At 61.5% G+C, this 9607-nt stretch overlaps 1 protein-coding gene across 3 annotated transcripts; it reads right to left on the bottom strand.

Annotated features, from left to right (window-relative positions):
- Positions 1 to 607: 607 nt before the first annotated feature.
- TMEM161A (transmembrane protein 161A) lies at positions 608 to 5235 on the bottom strand. 3 transcript variants are annotated; one of them, XM_071799654.1, is made up of 12 exons: positions 4929 to 5235; positions 4501 to 4604; positions 4338 to 4418; positions 4022 to 4119; positions 3779 to 3935; positions 3336 to 3487; positions 3203 to 3263; positions 2941 to 3084; positions 2623 to 2736; positions 2271 to 2445; positions 2102 to 2198; positions 608 to 1586 (listed from the first exon to the last, which is right to left on the bottom strand). In XM_071799654.1, the coding sequence occupies exons 1-12, from the start codon at positions 4929 to 4931 to the stop codon at positions 1081 to 1083; spliced, it is 1692 nt and encodes a 563-aa protein (XP_071655755.1). In that variant the 5' UTR covers positions 4932 to 5235; the 3' UTR covers positions 608 to 1080. The 3 variants fall into 3 exon arrangements, with proteins under 3 accessions (XP_071655755.1, XP_065714146.1, XP_065714147.1); XM_065858074.2 differs by having other exon boundaries at positions 1086 to 1482; positions 4929 to 4999; XM_065858075.2 differs by having other exon boundaries at positions 1463 to 1604; positions 4929 to 4999.
- Between the last annotated feature and the right edge of the window lie 4372 nt (positions 5236 to 9607).

The following is a 9607-nucleotide window of genomic DNA, read 5'->3' as shown; positions in this document are numbered from 1 at the left end:
CTGCCGCGAACGCTTCCCCCGGCTCAGCCCCCGGCTGCTTCCTCCGCGTGCTCCGGGAAAATTAGATAAATGAGCCATCAAGGCAGTCGGACTGGCTTTTAATGGGACAGCGCAGGATGGAACGAGTCCCTTCTGCATCCCGGCCCTGGGGGAGATCGCTTCTCCATCGCACCTTCCCACCCGTGGCTCAGTGACAGCCTAACTCCTCCTGGCCCTGGGCTGCTGGTGCTGGTCTCTCCAGCTCTTTGCTAAAGGGGAATTTCCCCATTTCTCTTTTTCTTGGTTCTTTTTTAGCAAAAGGGTTTTTAGTGTGACCACAGCTCGGGTGAGCGGGGGCCAGGCGGAGCGGGGCTGTCTGGATTAGCCCCGTTAACACCGGGCGCAGGGCTGCTTCTCATCTCGGCCCTTAGCAAGAGGGAATTAAGCCCATTACAAGGCTATCAAATAGGATCAGAGCCCCTCTCCCTTTCTCTGAGCAGCCCAGACCTGCTAATCCCTTTTCATGCAGCCGGACCAGCACCCACCGTGCGCTGGGGGAGAGCTCGGCCGAGCTGGACAAGGGGCTGCAACGCGCAAAGGAAACCAGCAGCTTTCAGCACAGCAAACAGACTCTGGGGTACTTATTTATTTCTAAAACAACCACCAGCTGAGGCTGCCGGGCCTGAGGATTCCACACGAAGCAGAGGGATGACCCCGAGGAGCTCCAACCCAGCTGGCCAGAGCAGGGACCCTACAAAAATACCCTCGCCCTTGGCTGGCGGAGCAAGCACGGGGCAGAGCACACCCCAGAGTCTGTGCTGACTCCTCAAACTGCTGCTCCAACCCAGCCGTGAAGTCCCCACTGAGCCCTCGGCCCAGGGGCTGGCAGGAGCCCTCGAGGACAACAGAGTCCCCATGGAGTGTCCCCAGGGTGGGAACAACCCAGCAAACCTGGCTGTGGCTCTTTGCGGAGCTTCGGCTCCTCCGTCACCACGCAGGGCTGGGAGGGGAAGAAGGGACACTGGGCAAGAAGAGCAGGCACGGCGGTGATGGGCGGCAGGAGCAGGGGGTGCCCACGCCAGCCCGGATGCATAAAACCCATCATGCCAAGAGCTGGTGGCAGAAATGTCCCCAAGTGGGTGTCCTCATGTGCCCACGTGCAAAGCGGGAAACCAGCCATGGCGGGAGCGAGGGGACCCACAGCTGGGCACCGACTGCGCCCCGGGGCACGTCCCAGCTCCCCCGGTCAGGAGGCTGCAAGGTACTGGTGGAAATAGAGGCCAAAGAGGCTGGTGACGACCTGGCAGGCGGCCACCCACCAGGTGAGGAAGGCAAAGAGTCCACGGAAGAAGAGGGGGGTGAAGATGCCGCCCAAGATGCCCGTGATCTGCTCCACCGCGGCATGCACGTCCTCCCCGTCCTCGCCGCCGTGGTGCGGAGGTGCTGCCGGTGCCGCCGGAGGGAGGGGAGGGGGCTCTGGGTACAGCCCCCAGGAGTGGTGCCCTGTGTGACAGAGGGGACAGGGCTGAGGGGGTCGGTCCCCACACCGCAGATGTGCTGGTGGCTGATGCCCAACGTGCTCACTGCGTGCGCTGGGTTCAGGCCAACTGCAAATCACACAATCCCTGTGGTTGGAAAAGACCTTTAAGATCATGGAGTCCAACCATAACCCACCCTGGCACTGCCCCACGTCCTGAGAACCTCCTGTCCGTCTGTCCAGCCCTCCAGCACTGCCCTGGGCAGCCTGTTCAATGCCCCACAGCCCTTTGGGGGAGAAATTGTTCCCCACATCCAACCTCAACCTCCCCTGGCGCAACTTGAGGCCGTTTCCTCTGCTCCTGGCGCTTGTTCCTGGGGAGCAGAGCCCGACCCCCCTGGCTCCAAGCTCCTTTCAGGCAGTTCAGAGATCAGAAGGTCTCCCCTCAGCTCCTGTTCTCCAGCTGAACCCCCAGGTCCCTCAGCCGCTCCCATCACACTTGTGCTCCAGCCCCTCACCAGCTCCATCACCCTTAATCATGTCCCAAGAACCTGGGGACACTTTGGATGCCAATGGCTCAACAGTGACCTGCAGGTCCCATCCTGCCCCTCCCAAGCCCCCATGTCCCCCCTGCCACCTCCTCACCCAGCGTCTTGAGGAGCAGCGTGCAGTGGAGGGTGAGCACCACGGGTCCCAGGTACTGCAGACTGACCACGGCCACGTAGCAGTAAATCCTGGTGATCTGGAGGTGATGGGGATCAGCAGGACCCACACCCGGACCCCCCGGCTCCCATCCCAGCTCCCGCATCCCCACCTTGCGCTGGATCTCCAGCCCGGTGATGCGCCCGGCTTCCCTCCGCATCTGCTCCACCCAGCGCTCGGCCAGGCCCAGGTACGCCTGGAGGTGACAGCGGGTGACAGCCAGGCGCAGCAGGCAGAGCCCCACGATGGTCCAGAGCCGCGCGGTGTTGTAGGCGGAGTCCGACATGCTGGGCAAGAGGAGGGGGCTCTCAGGGAGGTCCCCAGGGTCCAGAAACACCCCCACTGTGTCCCAGGGAGGGTGTCTGGTGGGCGAGGCGGTGGTGGTGGGGAGGATGGAGGGGCTGTTGGTGTTGGAGGAGGTGGAGTGGTGCCTCAGTTTCCCCTCGGAGCAAGGACCCACTTACAGCTGCACCGTCTGCTTGCCCATGGGTGCGTGGAGAAGGAAATCCCGCGAGATGGGCTTGATCCACATCACCAGCACCAGGACGGGCGCCAGGAAACTCAGGTGGAGCAGGACCCTGCGGAGGAGCTGTCAGAGACCCCCACAAAGGTCTGGTGCCCCCCGCTCCCTCCATCCCTGCTCCATGGGCAGGGACTGCTCCTCACCCACGCCCCCTCCACCCTCTCCCACCACCAAACCTCTTTGCCACTGGGTCCCAAACTCCCCAAGGTGCCATCACCTGCCCCATTGCCCCCTTCCCCACCCACAGATGTCACCCAACTGGGTCAGGGGCTTGTCGGCCGCCATCCGCAGAGCGTCGAGGTGCGTCTGGGCCAGGCGCAGCCCCGGGAAGGTCAGGCAGGCACCCAGGAAGGAGCACAGGGCCACCAGCGCCAGCTTGAAAGTCAACTTGGCAATGGGCAACCTGCGGAAAGAGAAGGTAGCGCTGGGCAGGGGGAACCGGTTGGCCCCATCCCCAATGGGGTTCCTACTCTCAACTTCCAAAAACCCTCCCCAAATCCCTCCCTACCCAACCAACTCACGTCCACTCCCAGCCCCGCTGCTTCAGGATGTTCTCCAGGTTGCTGGTGACACTGGCCAGCCCTGTGGGGAGGGAAACCCCGTAAGTGGGGCTCCCGCAGCCCCCCAGGGACCACCCGTCCCCCCTTCACCCACCGGGCTCAAGCCCGAACTCCAGGTAGTCCTCGCGGATCACCAGGGCCACCATGGCCAGGAGGAGGAAGAAGAAGGCGAAGGTGAGGCAGACGGAGCGCTCGCCCCCCTCCTCTGAGCGGAAGTAATGGCGCATCACCGTGAAGAAGACCTTGCTGCGAGCCGGGGCGGCCGTCAAGGAAATCACCGGCTCTGGGGACCCCCCAAGGCCGGTGGGACCCCCCTGGTCATTAGGATGTCGTAAAGCACGCGCATCGTTAGGCCACTGCCGCCTTCTTTGCGGGAAAGGGTCTCATCAGGCACCTTTATGGCTCAGCAGTGAGTGGTTTAAAAAGCCATACATTTTAATTTTCCACCTCAACTGGCTTTTAATGGGAAAAAAAAACCCAAAGGATGGTGGGTTCTGTCTCCTGCCCATCGCGCCCCGAATGCCGGCGGGAGGATACATGGAGAAGACGACGGTCAGCAGGCACCAGAGCACCCCCATGTTCGTCTCCTTTTCAGGGTCCGCCAGGCAGTAGTAGCCCTCGGTGAAGATGTACACGGCGGTGGAGTAGACGGCAAAATCCACGAACCACTGGTACTCCAGGAAATAACGCAGCACTGGTGTGACAGAGGGACAGGTCACCACGCGCTGGGGACACGGGCATGGCCGAGGGTCCCAGTCCAGCGCGATGGGTGCACGGTACCCAGAGCATCCACGGCGGTGATGGGGCTGGTGTCCAGGCGGAGGTCGATGTCCCGGGGCACGGAGAGGGGCTTCTCATCCGTCACGCCATTCACCCTCCTGCAATTGAAACTCTGGCTCGGGATGGCAGGCACAGAGCTGGCTCTGTCCCTTGTGTCCCACGGTGCCCAGAGCCCCTCGCGTGGTGACACAACCCTCGCTTGGGGCTCCTTGTCACCAGCACCTCCCCGGGGGAATCCCGCAGCACGCCGGGATGACTCCCATGAGCACCAAACCCAAATATTGATGGTTCCAGGTCCGTCCAGCCTGCAGCTGACCTGTCGCGCTTGGTCTTGGGGCGCTGCTTGCCCGCCAGGGCGCAGAGCTCCTCGTCCGACGGGTGCTTGTAGCGGTGCAGGCTGGAAGGGAGCAGCCGGGTGTCAGCGGTGACAGTGTCCCCGAGCCCCCACGGGGACGAGCGAGGAGGGATGGGCGACATACCTGCCGTTGCACAGCAGCCAGCGAGCGAAGGAGCAGTGCGGGGCCATCTTCTGCATGACGCTGGCTGCCAGCAGGGTCACCACCACCTGCACCCCCATCACCGCCTGCACCGGGGGCACCCGCGGGGGTCAACACCGCCACCCGACCCCCCCAGAGCCGGGGGGAGCTGGGGAACCCCCAACAATGCCGGGGCTGTTGCTTCCCCCGGCCCCTGTCCCTGTCATGGGACAACCTGGGCGTGCAACCCCCCGGAACACCCCGGGTATGCACGCCCCGAGCATGCACCCCCCGGGACAGCCTCCGTGCATGCACCCCTGAGCGTGTACCCCCCGGATGTGCAACCACCCGGGACGGCCTGAGCCTCCACCCTCTTTCCATGCACCCCTGAACATGCACCCCCGGCGCGAACGCCCCCCGCCCGCGCTCACCATGCCGAGGTCAGCGCAAAGGCGGCCGCAGGAAGCCTGTCCGCAGCCACCGCTCCCCCGCCGCCCAATCCGCTGCTGCTCTGCTGCTGATTGGCAGCTGCTCGACCAGTGAAAAGGCGGCTCTGGGAGAGGGCGGGCTCTTCGCGGCGCCAGGTTCCGCGGGAGCTGCCTGCTGGGAGCTGTGGTCCCTGCGCAGCCCCTGAGTCCCGGGTTCGAGTCCCGGCCGCGCTGTGCGGGGCGGTGGCACAGCCCCAGCAGCGGCTGCAGGGATATGTACGTAATAAATGGTACACATGTATGTGCCTGCACCCCCTATGTGTATATGTGCACACATGTAGGTGTGTATTTGCACCTGAAGGGTGCCCTCAGGCTGAGGCTGTGTGATACCCATCACCGCACACAGTCCCCAGGCACTGGATTTTGGGGGAAAAGGAGAGCACAGGGGTTTGGGCAGTAGCGTTCTTGATCCCCATGACCTCCCCATCCTCCTCCACCCTGGACCCGGGGCTGACTGAGCTGGGACCTTCACCTCCCCGGTGCCTCCCTGGAGCAATGATGCCACGGGACAGGCTGTGACCATCTCAGCGCCCACCACGGTGCCAGCACCTGTGCCACAGTGGGGGTCTGCAGGCATTTCGGTTGAGCCCGGTGTTATTTAGGGCTGTGACAGCCCTGACGGGGGCTCTGCGGGCGCGGGCGGGTGACCCTGGTCCAGGCAGGGTGTTGGTGGCCCCGGGGGGTTGCCATGGATATCGATCTCCCAGGCGACGGGATGCGCTTCCCGCTAGATGTCGCTTCCGCCCGTGCCCCGAGCATCCCCCGCCGGTTGGGGTACCCAGGACTGGGGGGTGTCACATCCTCCCTGTCCCCCCCAAACACACCCAGGGCATGCAGCCCCCACTGTGCTACCCATGCTGGCTTTGCCCAGGAGCTGAGCAGCCCTTCCACTGGTGGTGGGGAGAACTCGGGGGCTGTGATTCCAAAAAATCCCCCCAACCCCCTGGTCCTGGTTGCCAGGTGTCCCTGGCTACGAGCCAAGCCAGGGGCTGGGGAAGTAGCACCTTTGCTGGGTGGGCACAGCCTGTGTTCTGGCCCCCCCCCCCAGAGCCCCCAGACCCCTCCAGCACTTGCACTGGGATGCAGCACCGGCCGTGGGGTTTGCACAAACCTCTGGAACAAATACAGGGCCCCAGTATCCTCACAGCCCCGCCACGGCATCAGCTTTCAGCTCCGCCGAGACACAAAAAGAAGGAGGGAAAGGTGGGAAGATGGATGCTCGGAGCACCCCCAGCCTGGCTGCCCTCCCCCAGGACACAAAAGCCCCTTTGAGGGCTGATTTTACACCGCTCCTGCCGGGATGCTCGAATTAGCATCAGCAAAGGGAACTGCCGAGACAGACGGTTGTCGGTGCTGCTGTAAAGTCGGTGAATTAACCAATTAACAGGGGTCCCCAGTCCCATGCGCGGCAAGGGGGTGCCAGGCCCAGCATGGTCCCCGTATGCACATTTCCTCAAAGGGCTGGATTCTCAACAGAGGATCCACTGGTCCCGCAGCCAGGGGACCCCATGGGCAGCACGGGTGGGGACATCCCACCTCTGGGTGACGCTGGGGGCAGCTGGCGTTGCCAGGACCCTCTCCGTGCCCATTCCCCCCGCAGAAGTTTCCCCATTTTGCACAAAGCCGGCGGCGGGCGGGCATTGTCCGGGCTGCATCGCATTACCCAGGGCTCCCGGAGAAATCGCTTGTATTTCACGCTCCATTGAGCAGCTGCCTGTATATATTTTCTGTGTTGCACTTTTAGCATGACAAAAGGAGAGGGCCTGTGAACTCCTTGCTCTTCAGACCTCTCCGACACGTCCCCTGAGCGGAGCCCCCCTCGGTTAGCATAACAAACTGCCACACTCCCTCCGGCGTGCTCCGACTCCTTCCCAGCCCTTTTCCCCAGGGGGAATTTAATGGATAAGCTCAATATTTGGGCGTCTGGGTCGCCGGCGACGGGCGGGCGAGCGCGTGCTGGGGGGGTTCGGAGGGATTTCGGCGAGGACGTCCTTCCGACGCATCCGTAGGGGAGATGGTGTGGCCCCATGTCACCCACACTGTGTCTAACTGGTCACCAGTAAAACGCTGGCGGGACCTCGCATCCCTCCCTGGGCATGGGATTGAGCCGGACCCGGCACCAGCTCCGCGGCTCCAACATCCCGATGCCGAGTGAGCAACAGGAGTCACCAAGCTCTGCGCTGGCGCTGTGCATGGTCCCCTGCCTGCTCCAGGAGCTGTGGGTCTCCAGGCTCTGGGTTTTGCTTTGAAATTTGACTTAAAAGACAGAAAAATAGGGGCTGCGGGGCTGGAGTGAGGTTCAGGACCAACAGCACCAGCTGCGCTGGGAGCTGATGGTGTTGGTGGGGGTTTGTCCCTCCGCGTCCCCATTTGCACAGCCTGTCCCATCTGTCCTCCAACAGGGGGACCAGCAAAGTGGGGCCAGACCCAGTTCCCAGGGCTGGGGTGGAAATGAGGAGAGGAAGAAGGAGCAAAGTGGAGGTGAGACACGGGCGTCCCCACTCCAGCCGAGCCCAGAGGTGGGCTGCTCCGCCTCCCCCCAGCCCAAAAGGGACAGGACATTGTCCCCATTGTGGGGAGGGACAGGGCTGGTGGGGTAAAACTCGACCTACTGGGAAGGAAACACACCCTGGACACCGGCTCGTGTAGGGATTTGGGGTGTCCTGCAAGAAAAAAGGGGTAAAATCCTGCTCAGACACCAGACGAGGCTGCGACACAGCGGGGGCTTCCAACACCTTTAATGCACTTGAGGGTTTTTTCCCTTCTGCCTCGTTGATCTTGTTCTCCCGATGCCTGGGGCTCGGTGGCAGTGGCTCCGTGTCCCTCCGGCTCCCCAGGATGTCACCTCCTGGTCCGTGCACCTCACTCGGCACCGCTCACGTCACCTGTTAATGGGATAAACTGGTGTGAGCCCAGCCGCAGCTTGGTGAGGGCTGGGGCCACGTCCGCCCTCCCTCCTCCCCGGCTGCCCGGCCCTCGCCAGGCTGGGAACAGCTTGAGTGTCCAGGCAGGGAATTAATTTGAATACATTTCCATAAGGATTAATTTCTGCCCCTTTCCCATGTGTGCGTGAGAAAAACTGAGCCTGGTTTGGGGGTCTGAGGAGGATGGGGGGACCTTAATCTGCCCACAGCCTCATCCGCCCTCGCTGCCCTTCATGTCCAGCTTTGGGAAGGATTTAAGCCCAGCCTAGTGAGTGCTCAGTGCCAGAGAGGCTGGTCCTAAGCCGGGGGAACATCCAGTACCCCCAAAATTTCAAAGCTTTCCAACACAGAGGTACAGAGAGCCAAGAACAGCGTTAGGTGCCCTGAAATCCCATTGGGGAGGGAGATTTGGGCTGTGCAAGCCAGCAGGGAAAAAATCCACAGGGTTTGCCAGGATCGAAAGCCCACGGATGTCCCCTGTGCACCAGGAGCCTCATCCTTCTGGCCCCAAAATCTGCATTTTGTTTTTCCCCCACTGCAAACAGGGACGTTGAGAACTGTGAAAATATTCCTGGAGGAGCCGCATGGTTCTGATGCTTGGAAACCCCAATAATGGGCTCTTGGCTCTTCCAGCCCTGCCCAGGACCCCAGCGCACAGGGGACACTTTTGGTGAGAAGAAATGATAATCCTACCTCCTTAAACCAGCGCAAAAGCATCTAAACAACACAGGCAGGTTTGGTTGGTTGGTTGTTTTCCCATTCTGCTTAGGATTTGGGGTTAAAAGCGTGTGATGGATTCAAAGAACCGGGATAAATAAATCAGGGCTAGTGAACACCTGGAAACGAGCGGAGCAATAGCTGGTTTGGGCTGTCAAATTTGGGAGGTTTTTAAGGCACCAAGCACAGCACAGGATGTCACTGGGATTTTTGCAAACTAAAAAGAACAAGAAAATCTCTTTCCCATGCAGGAACCCTGACCGTCCAGCGACTCACGTGTCCCTTTGGGAAAGCCGGGCTGATGGAAGGGCAGAGCCCACCCGCCGCGGCTCTTTTGGGGTGCACAGTGTGCCCCCAAACCCCATTTTTGCAAAGCTCCTGTTCCCAGGTAAACCCAACTTGATTTGTGCCCCCAGCCCATCCCAGAGACCAGAACGGGCACCCATGGCCCACCCCAGGGTGGGCAGCACCTATGGGTGCTGAGGACCTGACCCATGGGGCAGCACCCAAATAAAAAGAAGCCGAATTATAATTTAAGGCAAAGCTCAGCATCAGTGCGGAGGTTTCTCTGCTCCTCGCCATGGAAACAAGCGTTGCTAAGGGATTGCTTAATAGGGAGTAAAATATTCTTAAAAACCCAAGTTTGTGTGGTAGCGGGTTGAGCCCTGGGGGCAGATGGGGCCAAAACCACCAGTTCTCCATCCAGCTGGAGAAACCCCCGGCACTGGGAGAACTGGGCACGGGGTGCCGGTGGCATGTGGGGGGACCGGCACGTCCCATCTGAAACTCTTTAGGGATCTATGGTATGAAGCAGACTCATAAAAAGGGTCCCTGGGGACAACGACACCAGCACCGTCCCCTCGGTGCAACACTGCCTCAGTTTGCCCTCCCGCCATCAGCACCCGTGTCCCCCATGGGCACGTTGGCTTTATTAATTTTATGGGCATGAGGAAAGGGGCTTGGACCCCTCGTATTGCCAAA

This window comes from Patagioenas fasciata, chromosome 27, assembly GCF_037038585.1.
Source record: "Patagioenas fasciata isolate bPatFas1 chromosome 27, bPatFas1.hap1, whole genome shotgun sequence".
In the NCBI taxonomy this organism is placed as follows: Eukaryota; Metazoa; Chordata; class Aves; order Columbiformes; family Columbidae; genus Patagioenas; species Patagioenas fasciata.
Note: the sequence above shows the minus strand (reverse complement) of the source record. Positions and strands in the feature narration are given on the sequence as shown.

Coding starts and splice junctions, on each gene's coding strand:
- TMEM161A (XM_071799654.1), bottom strand. Junction 4,120..4,337: donor CCCAAGACCAAGCGCGACAG/GTCAGCTGCAGG, acceptor TTTCAATTGCAG/GAGGGTGAATGGCGTGACGG. Junction 3,936..4,021: donor CACCGCCGTGGATGCTCTGG/GTACCGTGCACC, acceptor CTGTCACACCAG/TGCTGCGTTATTTCCTGGAG.